Consider the following 22,294-nt stretch of genomic DNA (forward strand, 5'->3'; position numbering starts at 1 on the left):
TTCTTCTCTGAAGATTGGAAAATTGCCAGAGTCTTGCTTCTTTTAAAAATAGGGCCAAAAACTGCACCAGACAATTACAGACCGATCTCTATCTTGCCAGTAATAACCCAAGTAACGGAAAAAAGTATCTACGTCAACGTTGTTGGTTTCGAAGCTAACTACCGCGAGCGACTTTTTCTCGAAGCCTGGCACTCTACTTTGGACCTGAACGCTGGGAACGATCATATCAAACTTCTAGAAGCCTACAAAGGCATCGCGAGCGTGAGTTGCATGGCCACGCGCGCAAGCTTTGCGCTACGTTACTTTAAATAGCGTATGATAACGAACTTCGCTTTCATATCAATGATGAAGGGTTAAGAATTAGCCGAAACGTCTGTTGAAAAATATCAAGAGTCAGAGGCCTAGGCAAACCTTTTTCCGTAGAACTTATAAATATATGAATACCTTACATCTAATAATATTCTTTCGGATCATCGATTCGGCTTCCGTAGACTTCACTCGACTGCTTCAGCTCTTTTAGATAGCTCAAACAGCTAGTATGTTAATAAGGATAGAAGAGTGCTTAACCTTGTTGTGTTCTTGGAAAAAATGCATTATATACCGGCCGTCAATAATAGGATTCTGCTGCGCAAGTTTGAACTATATGGTATCACTACACTTGGAGCAACCGCAAGTCAAAATCATTTTCAGTTAAATGATACGATGTCATCTGAACAGAGTCTGCAACACAAATTACCTGTGGTATTCCTCAAGGGTCTATTCTTGGCCCTCTTTTTTTCCTCTTATGCGTAAATGATTTACCAGATTGTCTAAAGCAGGCACTTTACAATTGTTTGCTGATGTAATGTAATGCGTTAGAGGAGGTTGAGTTGGCCACGAATAGTGTGATCTTGACAGTGTAAAGGAGTGGCTCTTGGCAATCAAATTAAGTCTAAATGCAGCAAAAACAGAATTTATGCAAATCCGTTCTAACTACAAGCTAAGAAACTTACAGTCTCAACCGTGTATTGAAATTAATGAGGAAAATCTTAAACAGGTTTACCATAGTAGGGTTTTTGGCAAAGAAATCGACCAGCATCTATCTTGGGACAGAGTGTTGCCAAAAGAATTTGTTCGGGAGTAGAAGGCTTGAGGCGAATTCAGGAGTTTGTCGAGGGAGGCATTGCAGTTTCAATATATAATGCTTTAATCCAGCCACACTATAATTACTGTAGTGAAGTATGGGATGCCCTAGGGAAGGGGCTTTCTAACGGATCAGCTCGACTGATTAATGAATCTATTCAATGATACTCCCTATAGCTCTCCCGCCACCGAGGCTTTGGGTCTCTTAGGCTGAGAAAATCTGGAAACTCAACGGGCTAAGGCTAAGGCAGAGCAAATGTATAAAATAGTCAATGGGTTGGCTCCTTACTGCCTTACTGATCTTTTCATAAGTAAGAATGATATATCACATCATAAACTTAGGAAATCCTCCACCTCACTGCAGTTACCGCTACCCAAAACTGAATATCGAAAAAAAATAGTTTTTCCCATAGTGGAGCAAAATTGTGGAACTCGCTTCCTGCTACACTTCGACGGTGGATCTGACACCCTTTCAATCTTTAATAATAAAATTAATGCGCACACCTTTAGCTGATTTTTGCTTCTCTCCTGCTATGGAGGAAGTCGACATATGTTTAGTGAATAGAATTATTAGCTGGTAATTTATAGTAAGTAAAAAAAAAAATTAATAAACTGTAAATAATTGTAAATAGTTTTGTGTTATTAGATTTGCTCGTTTTATTGTTACCACACGTCTGTTGTGGAAATCAACTTTTAGGGATAATTATAAAGTTTTACTTACTTTTACTTACTTTTACTTACTTGCTTGCTTGCTTGCTTGCTTGCTTGCTTGCTTGCTTGCTTCCTTACTTACTTACTTACTTACTTACTTACTTACTTACTTACTGTGAAGATCTCTAGATCGTTTGAAAGAATTCATGATAGCTTGTTTCGAGACTTGTTGCTCGAAGTGGTAAAACTGCCTGCTTCGGCCGGGTTGTTCGGATCACGAAAACAAAATACATTGTCAAGAAAGTTTAATTTTATGATGTAGTCCAAATTGAAAGTTGAAAAGTTATCGTCTATTCCTTAATTCCTGCCAATATTTGTGACCTTCGGCTGTTAGTGATGTCTGCAAATCATCTTTCCTAATTTGCTTGTGTAAAATTGCAACATTTGCACTAGATAAGCGTCAGTGACTTGTGCCATTGTTCGTAGATCGTTCTTGTCGAACCATCCACCTTCTTCCTGTACAAACGGGCCGATACTTTGAAGGACACGTGTTTATGAATCTCACTGTTGGAAAAGACGGATGTGAACATTGGTGTCTCATAGAAAACAAATGTGTGTCCGTCAACATTGGTAGCGGAAAATCTCCAAGCAGCGTCATCTGTGAACTGAGTGATTCGGACCACTGCCAGCACCCGGAAGATCTCAAGCCGAGACAGGGTTGGACATACAGAGGCGCAAAGGTATCTCATGTTAAATTTAAACGATTGGGCCAGATTTCACCCCTTCTCAGCATAACTGAAGTGGTGTGGGTATTGCTTTGCTTTTGTTGTCAGGCTAAATCTCAGTTTTATCTCAGCTTTTACTTCCCGCATTAAAGTGATTCGTTTATGGAATGTGAAACTAATTACACTAACCAATAGTGCAGCAAAACGTGGAAATGACATGGCTAATCCTATAAAACGAGTGTTCGATATCATAATTTACTACAGTGTTGGGAAACGATTGGGTATATTTTGAGAGGGAAGGCAAACCAAAAAGTAGGACAACAAATATTTCGCGACTGATAAATTCGAGCCAAGGAACTTCGTGCTCTGAACTGAATTCGATATATTATGATTATCTTACCTCATCAGAATCCTTGCTGTTACAATCCATGCCTCAACAATGGAAAGTGTCTTTTGGGATACACTGAGAAGAACTATGCCTGTGAGTGTCCACCGGGATTTACAGGAGAAAACTGCAAAAACGGTAAGGACAGGCTAATGTCATCAGCTTTGTTGTCTGCTTTCCTAAGAACGTACTACGTTTAAGTGTGGCAGCTACTAAGTTGAAGAAGGAAAGAGAAAGTTCTGCGAAAGCAGAAATGATTTTAAAAATGGACGTTCATGTTCAAGTGCAAAAGCAGTTGTGTTCCTTGCTTTTAGCCGTATTGGAAATTCAATATCCTGGGTTCGTTTTGATGTTCGCTTTTTGGCCAAAGGTTGGTCAGAAGTATGAATCCGATATAAAATAGGATGGTATTTCTTTCGCTGTTATAGTCACATTCAAATTCAAAGTCATTGAGACGCCTTTCAAACAGTCATCATAGTTGATGATGGTAAACAAAGATCAAAGTGAATTGCTCGATGACTTTTATCAAACTTTGAAACTTTGAGTACCTGTATCCTCTTCTCATTAAGATATCGATGAATGCAACACCGGGAGCCATGATTGCAATGAAAATGCAACTTGTACAAATACGGCTGGAAACTTCAACTGCACATGCAAGCCAGGCTTTACTGGAGATGGACGGTCATGTTCAGGTACAATAGCTAAGTGTTACCTTTATTCGTATTGCCAGGAAATATCACTAGCTCGTCTAGAGCTGAGCCATTATTTTGTGTCAGAAACAAAAGGGGTGGACTGTAGTAGGACAATTCAAAGCATTCAAATTAAAGCATCGTGTACTGTGACAAGTTTTCCAGAGACCGATACAACACGGGCTTGTCGTATACCACTCTTGTCGCCGCGTCTGATTTAAGCCTTGTTAACCCCTCCCACAAGCTAGTGTGAGGTATGGGTGTATCCATGAGATGAGGTCACAGCCTGCTTCTTAATGCAAGAATAAATGTTCTTCAAAAAAGGAATGCAAACCAGTTTCTTATGTCAATCAAGCTTTATATAATAAGCTCAATAATGCACGCATTGGTTTCTCACCTTATGATCTATTAGAGGACAAACGCAAAGCTGACGTCATCATAAAACTTTAATTCTTTATTTTATAAAACAAATATTTAACAAATCGAAAGGGGTTTAGTGTTGTTTGTACTCTTATCGACAACGATATTCGTCATCACGGTGGTCAAAATGTTGTGGACTCACGAGGTGCAGCCAACGCCGAACCGCTTTCGATTTGTTTTTTACCACAATATTCAACGCCAAAGAAAGTGTTTATTTCATAGGGAGGCCAAACTCATGATACAAAGAAAGAGCACGCGTTGTCTATAACTTTCTCGCAATACGATTGGTTTATTTCCCAAAATGAGAGTTCCTGATTGGCTATTACTTTGCATGACAAATTGACGCGAGCATGACGCGGCAGGGTTGTCCAGACTCTTATCGACAACGGCCAATTAGCCAATCAGATTGCGAGATTACAAGCAATTGTGGTAAAAATTATATTTTTTGTCGTGCGTATGTTTAGTGATAAATCACAGATGGCGTCAAAATGTGGTAAGAACATCAGTGACACTCTCGGCTGCACTTTTTTGTCCTTATCACATTTTGACGTCGTCTGTGATCTATTACTGAACAGACGCACGGCAACATGGAATCTATATGTTAAATAGACCCATTCCTCTCATGAGCTCGGCCTCTGGACAATCAACTGCCAACGGCGCAGTTTGCTAATGGTAAGTTCCCACTGAGTCCCTGGTGGCTGATGTCCTCTGTAGGGGCAAACTGACAAAATCGTTATTTCGATATAAAGTGCAAAACTAGCTGTTAGCGCCCACCGTAAAAGGACTTGAACTACTCAGGAATCACTAGGAATCAACCATTAGGAAAATGGCAATTCGGGAAACTTAATGCAACTTGTGCGGCCTGTTTGGAGCAAAATCACAAGGAGTTAAAGTGCTACTTATGTTCAAAAAATTACTTCCTTTTTTTTCAAATTTTAAAAGTGTGTTTGCTTAACACCTGACTGGCCAAATTTTGAGCTTTGAATTTTCTGACGTTCAAAACTGACTGATTGGACCTCAGAGGGTTGGATATAGGGGAAAGTGACGTCATTTACTCACAACCTTAAAATTTTAACGTGTAAATGCAGCTTCTTGCTTATGCAAAACACGAGTTCAAAAGTCTGAAAGCCCAAAACTCCAGTGCTCCATATTAATTTTGCGGCGTACACACGCATTGCATTCTTAAACGGTAGTAGCCAAAACGCGGGGCCGGGGTCGGGGTCGGGGTCGGGGTGTCTTTTTTTCCAAAATTTGTGTCATTTTGTCGTCATTCTCGAATGACTGTCATTTATAGTGGCAATAAGTCAAAAAAATTGAGGAACCTACGGAAGCTATGAAAGCTCTTAAGGGGCATTTTATGTCTTTCCGAAAATCGAAGTTTGTTGTTCGAAATTAAGAGCATTTCCAAAATTGCTAAAATTGGAGATTATGAAATACACGCTAACTGCCAGACAGAGTCCCATCGTAATATTCACTTCGTTAAAGGGGCTAGGTCACGCAATTTCAGGCAATTTTAGCACTGATTGAATGGTCATAGAATTAACTAAAATATCAAAATAACTGTTCAAAACTATAGAAGAACTCTAACAAAACACAGGGAAGCCAAGAAAGGACATGGATGGACAAAACTGGAGAAGATTGAAATGGATTGAATTTGGGTAAATTTGAAAAACGTCGGCCCACCTTTTTTCAAATTTATATCAGTCTATATCAAAATGTCATTTACAAAGCTGGAAGATCATTCTCAGTTGTTATGTGGCCGTGATTTTGCAAATGAAAGACTCTTGCTCTGCCAATTTGACGTTTGGAGCTCATGATTAACAAAATTAAACAAAATTACCTAAAATAGCGTGACCTAGGCCCTTTAAAAAAAAACTACAGAATCACAGTTCCACGATGATCGTCACGCAGTCATGCAGCGTTCTTTTTGCTTGTTTGTTCGTGTTGTTGTCAATGTTGTTGTCTGATTTACCACAAACGGTTTGTAGTAAAGTCAGTCGCATAGGAACTTGCTAGCCAATTCTATTCGGACTTCAAGGGATCGAATCCAATTTTACGAGAAAAAGCACAACCACACTTAGAACAATTTTGCGAAAACAAGCAACTGAGAACGTTTGCGTGACGACCATAGTGGAATTATGGCTATGTTCTGTTTCGTTTTACTTGTATTGCGGAGAAGTTTCTTACGAAGTAAACATTAAAATGTGGTTTTAAAATGTTTAGCTCGACGAGTCTTCAGTGCTTCTAGGTGATTTGCACCTGCGTACGAGCCAAGGATCCTGTAGATTTTCAGATTTTTATTCGTACTAGCTGCTCGATCTATATGTCGTCGAACTAGTCGACTGAAAGGAAAATATTACAGAAGTAGATTAATGTTTTGGAATGCCGGCGATAGGCTAAAAGAAGAATGGGAATGATTTCCGTACAGGTCCCTACTTCATTATGCATGCAGAATAAATTAATTATTCATTCGCGCTGTTGTTTTGTAGAACAATACGTATACCCAAGAGAACCGAATATATACATGGGTAATTTGTACTTACGGAATGAATAAAAACGGATCTCATTTTTTCTCTCCCTCCCTCTCTCTCTTCTTTCCCTTCATCGCCCACACCGTTACTCGTTTTTGTCCCAGCTTTCCCCTTTCTATCCCTTCGTCTTGTTCTTATTTCCAGATCCCGCTCGGCTTTTTCTGCCATTTTATCCCACGATATGCCACTCGCAGCTTGCCTTGAACTCTGACCCACTGTAAACCTCTGGATTACTTGTCCCTGTTCTTTACCACTGAGCTAACGTGTCAAGTTGCTAATTCACACCTTGAAAATGATATTTATTTTGAATTCTGGCTGACTATTTACATAACAATGATACGTAATTATATACACGTGCCGCGCCGAGCACCTACAATCGAACTTACACTTGTAGGTTACCGTTAACAGATCCCTGTTTTACTACTCTTGAAACAACCCATCCCTTTAATAATGCTAACCGTAACCCTAATTACGACTAAAGGCACTGTTTAGGCTTAAGGTTAGTCCTTGTGATAGTTTTAGGTTTTCCAGTATTGCTGTGAACTGTGACCTGCTTTCCTTAAAATCGTTTCATATTTCCCTTCTTTTGAAGCAAACTTGTGTCTTCGTAATAATCAAGATGGCTACCGAAGTAAAAGGGTCACAGCAATGGGAGATTTGATCATTTGGAAATTGTCCCAGCTTTATAGCCTTTCCAGAGTTGTGCATAGAGTGGTGCAAAGAAAACAATTTACTTTCGTCTTCCGTGTCCAAAACCTGTGTGAAAACGCAGTCAGTTGGCAAAGACAAAGTGCCGCATCGGGAGATGGATCTGTTTCGCGATGCTCAAGAAAAAACTGCAATGGATAGCCTTCAATCCGCCAGAACACATTAATTTTCTGACCGTAAACTTTCCTTGAAAAAATATTAGCCCTAGCTACCTGTGGCCGCAAAGTTTACATCTGCCTACAAGACAAGGGCTAACATCATCTCACCGCAGTTAACCATCGCCTAAACTTCGTCGACCCAGACAAACGAGCCCACAGCAGGGCATTGAAAAGACATGATGGGGAGTGAAACGAAGTATGCCTCGTACGGGAACATCCATGGATCTCTACCAAAGCTATTTACTTGGAAGTATCATTGAGCATATCCCTCTAAATGCACCGTTCGTGATCCTAAATACAGGAAAGGAAGAAAATATACACTTTGCAGTGTCTCGGCGAATTTTTAAGCAGACAGGAAGAACAATTTCACGATAAAAAGAGCAGGTAGCCATTTCTTATGACAGTACTTTTATTTGGTTTGTTTGTTATGTTTGCGAATCAGAACCCTGTTACAATGATTGTTTGAAACTCCACTTCTTGCGCTTATTCTAAAACTGAAAAATGGGTAAAATTGCAGGAAAAGTGCCGAGATTGCAGGAAAAACTGTTCGATTTTCCGTATTTCAGACACAAGTTCGACCGACTTTTTTTAAGTCCATATAGACTTAGAAAAAAAACCCTCTAAAAAGAAAGAACAAAGCGCCACAGTCCCAAAGGACGTCTATTGTTATCGCCATTGTTTTCTTGAAACAAAGGAGTGTATGCATAATGAAGTAGGGACCTGTGCGGAAATCTTGCCGTAGTTTTCATCTTGTTTTCTTATGGCTTCTTCAAGAGAAACGAAAACATCGTCGTCAAGATCAAAATCATCGTAACTCCAACACTGTTGTATGCCCGCCATGTTGTTAACGGCAGCAGTTAGGGTAGTACTTCGTGTAAGACTGAAGCCGATGACACCCCAAGTGCCCACTCAACACCACTCGTGTTTCGCTCGTGCGCAAGTAATAGCCTTCTCTTTGTTTTCTCTTACGAAGGCTTCTTTCCCCAGTGCCCTCTGAGAATGGAGTTGTTTTGGGTTTGCCCAATGTTGAAAGATGAAACAATGACTAAACCAGCTGCAAGGAATATCTCATGGTGCTTTTTTACAAACACGGGCACGAGGGTGCTCGTAAGCGTCTGAGCATTGTTTCGCATGCTAAAGTGTTATTATAAATGATTTATTTCTCTAAGAGAGTCTTCTTTTCGTGTCGGTCATTCAAAAATTGTTGGAGCTATTGGAGCTGTTGGATTAAAGAGGCAGAACATTTAATGAGGCCCTCCTTGGGGAGAGGGGTCCTTGTTCCCTTTAAATATTTGCTTGTGTTTCCTTGTTCCTCAAATTACTTTCAAACTTATTCCCAGCTTTTTTATCCCTAAAATTTAAATATTGGCTGTCTTCCCTTGTTCCCTAAAATATTTTGATATTGTTACTCTGTTCCCCAGTTCAAATAAGCCATGTTCTCTTCTTCCCCCAAACCCCTGGGAGTGCCTCTTTGATGTTGATTCTCGTATTGGCCTAATAGTAATTCACTGTAGAATTGCAAGACACAGCAAGTTCTTATTTGGGAGTGAGGGAAAAGTTTTGAATAAATTTTCCCACAATACAAGAAACAAAATTTGACTGCACCTTCTAGATCTTACTCTTTTCGGAAATGAATCAGCTTGTTTGCACCTATCTGGCGACCTGCGGGAGGGCAAACTCTAGAAGCTCTTCCTTAGTGAGCCTTCCGCTAAAAAAACTTTCCAAGTCTGGCTTTCCGGTGTTAGGGGCCGAGGTTTTTGTGCAAAATTCATCAGCGGCTTCCTTGCAGCTTATAAAGGGATCGAGTTCCTTCGAGTAATGGTGATTAAAAGGTTTGTAGTGCTTATACAAATTTTTGCAATTTGAAAATGTATGTTTACACGAAACACATATGAGCTTGACAATTTTTCTTTCCCGATACCCCATTTAAAATTCACGTGAACGCTACTAATAGAGGGCCAGAAAACCATTTAAAACATTTTGTGGCATTCTTTTTGTCAACAAACTTGGGTTGTCGGCGAGCAGAATTCGAACGTAAGCTGTTGTGCTTTGGCTGTTATTTGTGCTTTTTCTAACTATTCTAAGACGAATTCAGGCTGGCATTTTCGAATCAAGTGTAAGAAGACGGCAAAACCATATTGATAATGTATTTAGTTGTACTGACTTCGCGAATAAACACTTTGGTAGCGTCCTTTCGACGGAATAGATCGACAAAAACCGAAATGCCCTGTTTCCGGTGAAAGGGCAAATGATTGACAGGATAGCACGGTTTTGACTGCCGTGCGCACTGCGGGCGCGGGTTCCGTATGCAAGGAGGGATTTGAATTCGTTTCCCCGAGGAATTTACAACTTTTCTCTCAAAAATATTCTGTTTTAAACGGTATTGTTTCAGTAGAAACTTTTAAGATGGCAGAAGCATTCAAGGGAAAGCACGTGTTAATCTTTAGTCGCAAGTGCCTGGATTTATCAAGTGAAGAACTTCAACAGCAAATGAACAAAGAAATCGACGCACTGTCAACAAACAGAAACTTTGAATTACACTATACGTCACATCAGAATCCTACAAGAGAAATGCTGAGAAAAATTCCTGAAGGGTAGGTTTATTACGGCCACTTCCGTGTTTTATGTTTCATATCCGTTCCAGAGTCGACTCGCGCCACGCAGCCTAAGGGTGCGTTCGATTGACCCTATTCCGGAATAGGAATACATGGAATAGAAGTTAGAAATCCTTCGTTTTTACGGAGACTCACATTAAAATTGTCAAACACCTGCTAAAATGCTATTTTAAACATATCTTTATTACGTATCTTGTTGCTTCAAAACGCCAGACATACCGTTTTGAATCCATCACTCCACGTATTCTTATTCCGGAATACGGTCAATCGAACGCACCCTAAGTATTATGTTGAACATGCAAGTGGTGATGTAATCGAGTACTCTTATTTCCTTATTTCCTATTTGACACCTTTGTCGTACGGTAGGGGGGGGGGGGGGATTTCATAATCAGGGGGGTGGGGGGCAGGGAATTTGATAATCAGAGTCTTCAGGGGTAAAACGAAACAACATTTATACAGGGCATATCTAATCGATGGAAATCAATCATCGAAAAGCTAATAATTGATCAATTGATAAAACTCAAGTACTCAATATTTGGTGATTGATATTGAAATCAATAATCACAAATTTCTGTTGCATCCAGTCCATGGAAATGGAAACTGAAAAACGTAAGCCACATTTTTAATCCACTCTCATAAATTTTACCCTTGACCTTACCTTTGAATCGACTTTGAATATGATTAAAGACAATGTTACTTAATTCTTTCTCCAATGGTTACTACTTTTGGTTTTTTTTCCAAGATCCAGGAACACTGATATAAGCTTCTGTAATTTTAGCTGTTTAAGGCAACATTTCAACCCAGCAGCCCTTTGGCGGTGAAACAGCTTAAATGAGGATTGAATATAAAGGACATACATATAACAAAGCGAAGGAAAGTGTTTTGCGCATTTGTGGTCAGTTGTATTTGAGAATTTTGGAGCCTGGCTAATCAAGTCTTGAGAAAGCACAAAGCCAAGAACATTGGTCCAATTTCTGGTCCTAATGAGGAGATGATAACCCACAATCTAACTAAAGCTGAGTATTTCAATGGCTTTTTTATCAATATTAGCGAAAACTTAACTAAGCAACTTGATTCCCTGGACTCATCAACTCTAAACAACTTCATCAACAGAATTACTCCAACCAAAGAGAATGTTGATTTTTGCTGGGATCTAATAAAGGATAAGATTAAGAAAGCTGCTAACCCCGAGAAGGCTACCGGTCCCGACAATGTATCGCCCAGGGACTTGTCCCTGATTGGTGACTCTGCTACTTACAGTCTCTTACTGATCTTTAATAAGAGTTTGAATGACTCATCTTTTCCATCAACCTGGAAATTGTCATGTGTTAATCCCATTTTTAAGAAAGGTTCGCCAACTGATGTCAACAACTACAGACCTATATCCCTTCTCAGTATCCCAGGAAAGATCTTATAACGTTGTTTGTGACACCTTAAACAGCCACCTGGAAACACATGGCTTGTTAAGTCCCAGGCAGTGGGGATTTCGAAAGAACTACTCTACAGAAAGCCTGTTACTTCACCTAACAGAAACTTGGAGAAGTGCCCTGGATAATGGTCTTAAAGTCGGTGTTCTCTTCATAGACTTCCGGAAAGCATTTGACACTGTGTACCATACAATTTACTAGAAAAGCTAAAAGCCATTGGTATCTCAGGCAATTTGCTTTCCTGTCTTGCTGACTACATGTCAGTGCGTCAACAGTTCGTTCAAATTTCAGGAAACAAGTCAGAGTCCACAATAGTCAGGTTTGGGGTACCCCAAGGGTCAATACTGTGATGTTTACGGTCAAATAAACACTTGAAAACCACTTGTCTGAACACAACAGTATATTTACTAAACAGACATGACGACTACAACATACAAAAGTCCTAGCTCCTAGACCGCGTGGGTCATTTACATAAATGATTGACAAGTCTCAAAACACTACATCTCTCCCCTTCTTGATTATGGACTTTGGAAATGTGTAATTGATTGACCTAAACGACTTCTTTAAACGACTTTTTTATAATATGATAACGGCAAACTGAAACTTGTGGAAGAGTCACAAAAATCCATTGCATGCTTCTGGTGTCTAGTTCTCTTGAACAAGTAAAACGTAGTCTGCGAATCTCGCGGGAGGCCTTGTCTGCCTTTGTGATCGTCGTAGGCCTGCAGTAGGGCTTGAAGATTTTGTTGTCTTGTCCAGTTCCTGAATTTCCAGTGGTTGGGGATTTTCTGAAATGTCTTCGTTCATCTCTTGTCTGTGGTTTCCAGTATGCTCGATGTTACTTGGGACAACTTTGAACATCGATGAGTTGCGTGTAACGGTTTTGTGTCCGTCGCTTGCGGTAATCATCGATCCTTTTTTCTCTTCGACAACAGGAGGCACTGGATTAAACGGGGTACTGAGCTTGTTGGCCTTTGATTGCTTGATTAAAACTGTATCTCCCTGCTTGATATTGCTTTCTCTCACACCTAGCTTTTGGTCAACATACGCCTTTATCTTCTTTTTTTGCTCTGCGTCTCTCTGCGCCAGGTTCTTCTGGGTCTCAACAATGGTTTGTTGGCGGACTGGTGGCGTCACTTCCGGCAGGGTGGTTTTGAGCTTCCTCTGGTTAAGTGCTTCGCATGGTGAGATGCCAGTAGTCGAGTGAGGTGTCGCCCGATACTGCCGCAGAAATTTGTTGAGCTCTTGTTTCCAGTTCTTATGCTCGATGGTCGCGGTTCTCACGCATTTTTCTAGAGTCACCATGAAACGTTCTGCCTTGCCATTTGCCCTTGGCCAGAGAGGCGTGATCTTGCGGTGTTGAAAGCCTAAATGCTCAGCAAAATTCTTGAGCTCCACGCTGTTGAAGGGGGGTCTGTTGTCGCTCTTTAGCACTTCAGGAATCCCTTGTCTAGCTAAAATTGCGTCGAGCTTCGGGATTGTGGATCTGGCGGAAGTGGATGTGACAATTTCCACTTCCGGAAAACGGCTGTTTTCGTCGATGACAACCATGAGATAGTCTCCAGAAGGAAGTGGTCCTAGGAAGTCCATCGCGAGCTCTTTCCACGGAGCGGTTGGTAGCGGTGTCATCCGTAGAGGTTCGAGTCTCTGTGCCTTGCAAGTAGTTGCTGCTTGGCATGGTAGACAGCTGTCGACTTTTTCCTTCACCATCCTGTCCACACCGGGAAATCAGACTTTCTCTCTGATGAGCTGTTTTGTCTTTACGATTCCTTGGTGTCCAAGATGCGCCAGGACTACAGCTCTGTTTCTCAGTGTGTTAGGGACTACGATCCTATTTCCCCTCAATATTGTTCCCTTGTAGACCAATAGTTCGTCCTTCACTTTCTTGTACTCTTGTACTTCGGGATCCATCCACATGTCGGTTTCAATGGCCTTGATAAGCGCCTGGAGCGAGGAGTCTTTCCCCGTCTCCAACTTGATTTCTTGCATTGTCATCGCTTTTGGTACAGCTTGGTTGCAGATGTAGTTAACATAGTCTTCCGCGATGTTGCGTTCTTCACATTCTGCGGTACTTGGGTGTCGACTCATGAAGTCGGCTGGGTTTTCGGCGTCTTTTCCAGGTCGGTAGATGAGCTGAAAGTTATAGGGCATTAGCCTTAACTTCCATCTATCGATGCGTGCTGATATTGGCTTGTGACTGTTGAAGATCCCCAGAAGCGGCTTGTGATCTGTGGCGATGGTGAACTCTGACCCATACAGGTAAAGGTGAAAATGTTCAGCAGCCCAAACTACTCCTAGCATTTCCCTCTCGGTCTGGGAGTATCTGTGCTCAACGTCGCTGAGTGCTCGGCTTGGGTAGCTGATAACTTCACCGTCTTGCACCAACAGACCTCCAAGTCCGACGGGGCTCGCGTCGGCTATCACTTCGGTCTGGAGTCTCGGGTTGAAATACGACATCACATGATTCTTGGTCAGGGTGTCTTTCAATTTGTCGAATGCTTGTTGCTGCTCGTCGGCCCACAGCCAGGGAGTCTCTTGCTTGGTTAACAGTCGCAACGGGGCGGTTATAGTAGCGCAATCTGGGATGTAACGGGACACGTACTGGGCCATTCCTAGAAGTGACTTCACCTCACTGACATGCCCATGTCAGTGATCGTCTTGATCTTGCCAGGGTCTGCCTTGATTCCGTTCTTGCTAAAGATATGTCCGTAGAACTTTATCTCACTCTTTGAGAAGCTGCATTTTTCCTTGTTCAGGCGCACATCGTGTTGCTGGAGACGTTGCAGCACACCACGGAGATTCTCGTCATGCTCCCTAAGAGTTTTTCCGAATACGATGATATCGTCAGAGATATTCTTGCATCCAGGGAGGCCTGTAAGTATTTCCTCAATTGCGTTCTGGAAAATCTCGGACGCCGCGTTGATTCCAGACATTAAGCGTTTGTATCGTCGAAGTCCTACGTGTGTGCTGAATGTGGTGATGCGTCGGCTCTCTGGTGCTAGCTCGAGTTGGTGGTATCCAGACGAGAGGGCTAACTTGCTGAATACTGTCGCTCCGTTGAGGTCAGCAACTAGGTCGTCGATTGTCGGCATTAAGTGCTTTTCTCGCTTCACAGCCTTATTCGCCTCTCGCATGTCTACACATATTCTCACTTGGCCAGAGCTCCTGGGGACTACGACAATGGGACTCACCCAGGGCGTCGGACCTGTCACTGGCTCGATGATGTCTAGTTCTTCTAATCGCTTCAATTCTGTCTCGACATCCTTTCTGACATGGAAGGGGATGCGGCGGTGCGGTTGTTGCTTGGGTTTGACGTCAGGGTCAATGTGAAGCTTGATAACTTTTCCTTTTACTTTGCCGATTCCTCCAAACAGACTTTTGAATTCCTTGTTCGTGGGGGGCTGGAAACGAGTTTCGTCGGTTTTAACTTGATTACGATCTTAAGCACGCCTAGCTGTTGAGCAGTGTGGAAACCCAGGAGGCTTCCCGAAGGGCCTTTGACAATGTGCAAGGTTGTTTGTGTGCTGTTGGCATTGGCGGATATTTCGGCCTAGATAGTTCCCAGTAGGGGTAGGGGTGTCGGTGAGCCGTAAGGAGAAAATTCTGCGCTTGGTGTTTTCTGGAGCTTTTTCCTTGTATAATTCCCTGAAGGTGTTCTCATCGATCAGATGATCAGATCAACCGATGCTCCGGAGTCAACCATCATTTCCACTTGTTTTTCGTATATCTTGACTTGGCACATAGGTTGTTTGTCACGGCCTACTGTGTATACATACTCATCTTCTACATCAGTGTTTCGATGCGTGACCTGGTTTGCCGACTCAGGTGGGTTTGTTCTGCAAACTTAGGCGAAATGGTTTAGTTTGCCACATGAGGTGCACTTTTTGTTCTTCGCAGGGCAGCTGTCTCTATGAGGGTATATTCCACCGCAGTTCACACATTTTCCGTCGCGCTTTCGGGATTTGTCACGGTTGCGTGACTCTTGGCGATTGTGTGGACGGCGCTGTTTGCCTTTGGGTTGCGTTAGTGTTCCTTTTTGGGGTGGTTTTATCGCGTTCACGGTTTTATCCTTATTTTCAAAATCCTTCGCTTGTACTTCGCTTAATTCTAGGGCTCTACCAGCTTTCATGAGACCAGCTAAATCGAGATCCTCTCGCAGAGCTTTACGCCGAAGGGGGTTTGACTGGCAGTTCACGATGATTTGTTCTTTGATCTCTTTGTCTGGATTTGCGAAATCGCAGGTCTTTGCTAGGCTTCTCAGACGGGTATGGAAACTGTCCAGAGTTTCTCCATCCTTTTGTATGGCCTGACGGAAGTTGTATACTTCGTATGTTGTGTTCGCTTGTGGAGAGAAGTAAGCGGTTAGTTTTTTGACGGCTTTGTTGTAATCCTTGTCCTCGCCGACGTCTTGAAGTGTCTCGAAGATCTCGTTGACCTCTGGACCGCCGTAATGCAGCAGAAGAGCTCTTTTCTGCTTGTCATCGGTAATCCCTATTGCAATGGTTAATCTCTCGAATCGCCCTAGCCATTTTTCCACCTTCATTTCCATCGACGTGAACTTTAAAAGGTGGGAAGTTAGGCAGTGAAATCGCCATTCTTTTGATTTCGCGGGAAATAGCTTCGGAATACTCTTCGGAAATCTCTGTAGCAATCGCTTCGGAAATCCTGGTAGAACGCACTCTGTGGGTTCTTTGCTTGATCCTCGTCGCCAGATGTGATGTTTACGGTCAAATAAACACTTTAAAACCACTTGTCCGAACACAACAGTATATTTACTACCTGTAAGTGTTAAACTACCATGCTGTTCAGACTCCTAATGATCATTGTAGTAGCACTCGGGAACAACATAACCTCGACAGACATTGATTGTTTTGGCAAGTCAAGTCTTGCATGTATAAAGTATGATTATCATCATTATTATTATTATTATTATTATTATTATTATTATTATTATTTTATTTTTTTTAAAATTTGAGTTCAAGCCCGGTACTTTGATTTTAGACAATAATATTTTTTACCACAATGATTGCTTGTAATCCTGCAATCTGATTGGGTAATTTGCTGTTGTTGATAAGAGTCTACACAACGTTGCTCATGTCAATTTGTCATGCAATGTAATAGCCAATCAGGAACACCCATTTTGGGAAATAAAATAAATTAATCATATTGTGAGAAAGTTATAGACAATACTTGCTCTTTCTTTGTGTCATGATTTAGGTCACGCTCTGAAATAAACACTTTTTTGGCATTAAATATTGTGACAAAAAACAAATTGAAAGTGGTTCAGCGTTGGGTCTGTACTCTTATCGACAACTATACTCGTCATAACATTCGTCAAAATTTGTTGTGGACTCACTCAGCTGCACCTCGTGAGTCCACAACATTTTTACCACTGCGATGATAAATATCGTTGTCGATAAGATTACAGGCAATGCTGAACCACATTTGATTTGTTTAAGTGATTGGGCAGTAGAAACTGCATTGGTTATCTCTCACATAGGCCACGACGTCAATAAGATTGAATGTAGTGACTGGTGCATTTCAATCCTTAATTGCAACAAAGAAAAGTGATTGGTTGTTTCTCTATCCTTGTTGATAATACTCACCTAATTCTCTCTTTTCTATAGTGGAGCTTCTCTACTAGCAACATTGTTTATCTTCAGTCTAGCAAAGGGACTTTGATTTGAAAGTTTTAACAACCACGTTTCTCACAGCCCATTGGTAAAATATGTTTTAAAAGAAAAAAAAAAGGACTTCTTCAGTGGCCCTTTTTAGATTTCACAACATTTGCAAATTGCAAACATATTTAGCTGAATGGCAAATAATTGTAAATTTGCACCAAATGCAGTATATATTTTTATTTTTGCTGTTTTGGTTTTGCCATGTATTTTTTTAATTTCATCCTTAATATTACGATGTCGTGCCTCGTGTTGTGTTTCATCTAATTATGATGCATTTTCCTGTAGGAAATCACCTTTGGCTAAAACAAAGCAACAGTGCTATTTTGTAAAAAAGTGTTTTTAGAGTCTGTGGCGAAATGTCTTGCAGGATATATATAAATTATTTGAATTCATAAACTTATGACATGCAATGGATATTCATGGCCATTTTAGTCAAAATTAAAGCAACTGTTATTAATTTTTCAAACATATTTACGCAGAGAGCAATCTTTAAATCAATGTAAAAAATGGGAAATGATTTGTTATCCTTAACCTTTGTTTCTTTTTCTTTCTTTCGATCCTTTTCTTCTCTTAGTTTGTTTGTTTGTGCTTATGTTTAGTATTGTAGATAGTAACTAATTACATTAATTATAAGATCCAAAAAGTTATTAATTTTTCCAGAACCATCTTGAGAACTGTAGACGAGTTCCCATTAAGTGCATCAACAATTGCGGAAGAACAGATATTCCAAGAGATTTGTCCTTTTGGATTCACCAACCATTACGTTGCCTGTAACCCTCGCTGTGCTCTTGCTGTTGCTGGCTCAAGTAGTTTGAAACTATTGTTCAAAACCATTATCCAGGAGACTATTCAATAATTATTGATTTTGATAACGCTCTCTGATTTATCTGTCAACTAGTGCTATAGACCCATGATACGACTAGAACGTAGTCTCTACCCTTTTTCTGGGGTTCTGAGCTGGTCTTCATTTCCGGTTTGCGTCAGTTTCTTTGGTTTTTTATTTTGTAGATGTCAGCACATGTGGATGTTGATGGGGATTGCCCTTTAGCAATTGTACCATGTCAGTACACTGATATGGGGTGTAAATTTAAGGTGTTGTCAAGTGTTGTCAATCTAGCCAATTTACGTGCTGTCTCTGATTACGTCACAAGTGCACGAATTAACTTTAAATTTACGCGCGAAATAACAATCTGGCCTCAGTTATTGAAAGGCTGGAGAACTTTATCCGGTGGATAAGTAAGTGTCCTTCAGTTTCAACCTCTGCAAAGATTTCAGCATTTGCCCTCGTATTGTGAATATGCACACATTAAGAACATTTAGTTAAAAAGGTGTGTAAGAAATCTTGGCCCACGTTTAAAATGGAGTACTGGTATACCTTATACTCTGGATAGTGACTTAAAGCGGTTTTCAATTGAGTTTCGAAAGTAATTAGCGAATTGCTTTGGTTTTGCATTACTTCATTCAGTGATTGGTTCAAAGTTCTTGCGCCACTTTTTCAACCAATCAGAAGTGAAACCGAAACCAATCGTGGCTCGCACGGGCACATTTTCCCGTGCTTTGTGTCGGCTACGTGTAATTACTGCGAGTTTTGATTGGTTTACTGGATTGTCTCCGTCCTTTTTGATTGGCCAAAGTAATTACTTTGGTTTTGGTTTTACGACAATCATTTGAAAACCGACCACTATCCGCAAGATAGCGATTTATCCGGTGGATAGCGTTATCCACCTTTTGAACAACCCTGATTTGTAAAACCGATTATTCAAACTTGGGCTAATAGTTGTTTTTCTCCTATTCATCGTATCTTCTTGTTTTAATTTTGCTAAATGGTTTTAACCAGGGAAGGAGAAACGAGATGGACAAACATGTCCAAGAGAATATGCAGATCACTTGGATCTGGCCCATCTGAGAATAAGAGAACTTGAACAGAGGCAAGAATATGTTTGCACAAATGGCAAATTTTTGTGGAAAATCTCTAGCTATTTGCAACTGTTTCAACAGTCTGCCACCAAGAAGGAAAAAGAAAAATTCTGTAGCCCACCATTTTACACTGGACAGTATGGTTACAAGTTGCGGGCAGACGCTTTCTTGAATGGCCTCGGGCAAGGAAAAGGAACTCATCTTTCACTATACGTGGTTATAATGAAAGGCGAATATGATGCCATTCTCCCGTGGCCATTTCAGCAACGAGTTGACTTTGTTCTTATTGATCAAGATGACGATATTGGTGTGCGGCAGAATAAAATTTGGAGACTGTCATGCGATCGCGATAGTGATTACTTCAAGAGACCCAACAAAGTAAAGAGCCTTGGGTTTGGTTGCCCGAAGTTTGTGTCTTTAGATACACTTAGAACAAGACATTACATACGAGACAATACCATCTTCATTAGAATAGACGTAGACCCTGTAGATGCATCTTGAAATCTAGAAAGTTGTTGACAGTTTTGAAACATAGTAGAACTAGATTCTGGTAAAACTTCTGTTGTAGCAAGCAGGCACCAAACAAATAGGTTTTCACGTGACGTCATCGCCGCCATGTTGCTGGACGGAAACAGAAGATCTCTCCTTAGTTTCTTTTGTTTGTCCATCGGAAGTCGTACGTCTATTGCTATTGGTGTTCCTAGAGGTTGGTTGAAAACGTCCCATAGGTGGTTTTTAACCAATCTCTTGACACTCAGATGACAATGGTGTAATGTACAAATGCTGGTGGACGAACAAAAGAAGCCAATGAGAGATCTTTTGTTTTTGTCCACCAACAAAGTGTCGATGACGTCACGTGAAAACCATCTATGAACTTCATAATCGCTAAATAAGGACTTAAAGCTCGGGCTACACGTTGTAACATTGTTGGAAGAACACGCCCCAACATTGTTATAAGAACGCTTCTAACAATGTTGGATACGTATATAACATTGTTGGAAACACATCACTAATAAGTCGCGCAACCTTATGATGGGGTATGTTTTGTTTGTGTTTTGGAGATTCTGATTGGTATTTGCAATACGACATTGTTGAAAGGGTGGCTACACGCTTTACACGCTTCAACATTTGTTGTATGTTGGACAAAATGTTCGATAGAAATCAAAACATTCTTCCCACGAAAAATGTTGAACAGACGTCATCAAACATGCATGCTACACGTTCTGACACAAGTCTGCTCCAGACGCCAAGATTCCCAATTAAAGAATATTAAATTGTTTCTGTACCCAGTGATAGAACGCCTCAGCAACGTCGACTGAAAAGGCACGCGAAAGGATTTATTGGTGAAGAATTAAAAAAAAAAAAATCGTTCCTCACGTGCGCACCTGCACACGTGCGGCACGCTTTTCACATCGTCTCGTCTTGCGCAAAACAACAAGTTACTTGTAATTGGTAAATGTAACAATTTGGCTACAACGTCAACATTTTCTTGAACAGCGTTGCTACCAACAGTGTAAAGTGCGACCAAGGTGGACTGCCACGAAGGCGCAGATGTTTAATTTCAAAGTGACGTCACTTTTCTTCGGTACTACCATCATCGTGCTAAAGCGCCAAAATAGCGAGCGTAACTAAAGAGAACTTTGTTGCCCGTGTAGATTATGACCAGCAAATGCGAGTCTAGTTTCCGCGGAATTGAACGTTTCTGTTTAAAACAACGAGTATAAAAGTCTTGGTTTGACCTCCTGAAATTTTACAATATCTCTGAAAGTTGTGCGAAACGACTGCTAAGTTCGTGTCGCGTCTACTTCCTGTGTTCATATCGCGTCAAGGTGATTTTGCTAGTATGCGTATTCTTTTCTTTCTATGAGGTCATAGAAGGACAAAAGAAATACCAGGCTAAGGGACACATCAGAAAATCTCTCTCGCATTCTAGAATACCCGGCCACTATTATTGTCACATGTCTCCTTCATAAAAGGACGCATCTTTGAGAAGACGAAAGTGACGGTGTATTGGTGGTTTGCAACCAATCTCTAGAGACACAGATAACAATGCTGCAATGTACAATTGCTGGTGGACGAACAAAAGGAGCTAATGAGAGATCTTTTGTTTTCGTCCACCAACATGGCGACGATGACGTCACTTGAAAACCAGGTTAAAATACGTATTACTAAAGCCTGGTTCACAATGTGACATAAGCATAAGGCTAGCATAAGTATCAGCTGTGTAAACCGGGAGTAACATAAGCATAAGAAAAAGGAATCCTTTCAAATTTCTTTTGCTTATGCTTATGCTTATATGTCACATTAATAATTGTGTAAAGCGGTGCAACATTAACATAAGCACAACACAGTCCGCCATTTTGGAACGTGGCTCGTCTCATTATCTTGTAATTTTTTTTTTTCTGGAGCTAACTGCGCTTGCGTATGTCACTTCTTTTATGCTTATGCTTATGTCGCAATGTAAACCAGGCTTAATTTATATGAGAAATCAGTTTTCTGATTTCTGTCTGACTTAACAGAAAAGGCTGTCGATAACACTGAGGAATGAAAACCTTTTACTTTCTCTTGGAAGGTAGGCCACACACACAGTGAATTTGAAGAAGTTATGTTTTTTTTTGGGTACTGACGTCGATCTCCGTTCTGACCAAAAACAAGACAGGAAATAATCTGCTACACAGCCGTTTTTAGTGTCGTCACGCGACGCTCCTCCCCGCTAATGAGGAGTTAGTGGGGAGGAGCGTTGCGTGACGACACTAAAAAACGGCTGTGTAGCAGACTAGAAAGGAAATGAAGTGAAAGGAAAGTAAAAAGTATACAAAGCGGGGTTTTACGTCAGTACCTGAAAAGCTGAATATTATACTAATTGGAAGTGTATATAATTATTTTATATTAAATTACTTAAACGGTATTAATAATCTCGGTTCCTGTTATAAATTATTGACAAATTTTAAGAATTGACCAGCTTCTAAGAATCTAAACTTATTGCAGGCAGCCCAGGCTCATTGTGAGAAAATAAAAGCATGTTGGAAATATGGAGAGATACTGATTGATATTGCCACAAATAGTGGAAACAAAGGAACCAAGGACACCACATGAAATTGCGTGAAATCAGAGAATAGCGAGGCGATTCGGAGCTACCTTAAATTTTCGAAAATCTCGAAACACGAGAAAACGTTTCCGAAAGACTCGAAGCGCTTTTCAGTTAAAGTTTCGGTAACTTCATCTGGCGAATGGGACAGCATTTTCCGGTTGGCCGCTCACTCCA

At 40.8% G+C, this 22,294-nt stretch overlaps 1 protein-coding gene and 1 pseudogene across 1 annotated transcript; one reads left to right on the forward strand and one right to left on the reverse strand.

Annotated features, from left to right (window-relative positions):
* Positions 1 to 15,275: 15,275 nt before the first annotated feature.
* Positions 15,276 to 15,980, reverse strand: LOC137981806 (uncharacterized). The gene has a single exon (XM_068828853.1). It carries the CDS (start codon positions 15,978 to 15,980, stop codon positions 15,276 to 15,278), a length of 705 nt encoding a protein of 234 aa, XP_068684954.1.
* A 2,140-nt stretch (positions 15,981 to 18,120) lies between these two features.
* On the forward strand, positions 18,121 to 21,685 carry LOC137984077 (TNF receptor-associated factor 4-like; annotated as a pseudogene).
* Positions 21,686 to 22,294: the final 609 nt, after the last annotated feature.

The sequence above is a fragment of the Montipora foliosa genome, chromosome 13 (genome assembly GCF_036669935.1).
Source record: "Montipora foliosa isolate CH-2021 chromosome 13, ASM3666993v2, whole genome shotgun sequence".
Classification (NCBI taxonomy): Eukaryota; Metazoa; Cnidaria; class Anthozoa; order Scleractinia; family Acroporidae; genus Montipora; species Montipora foliosa.

Bases quoted from the DNA above. Each gene is read 5' to 3' on its own strand.
- LOC137981806 (XM_068828853.1), bottom strand. From the start codon at position 15,980: ATGGAAATGAAGGTGGAAAAATGGCTAGGGCGATTCGAGAGATTAACC.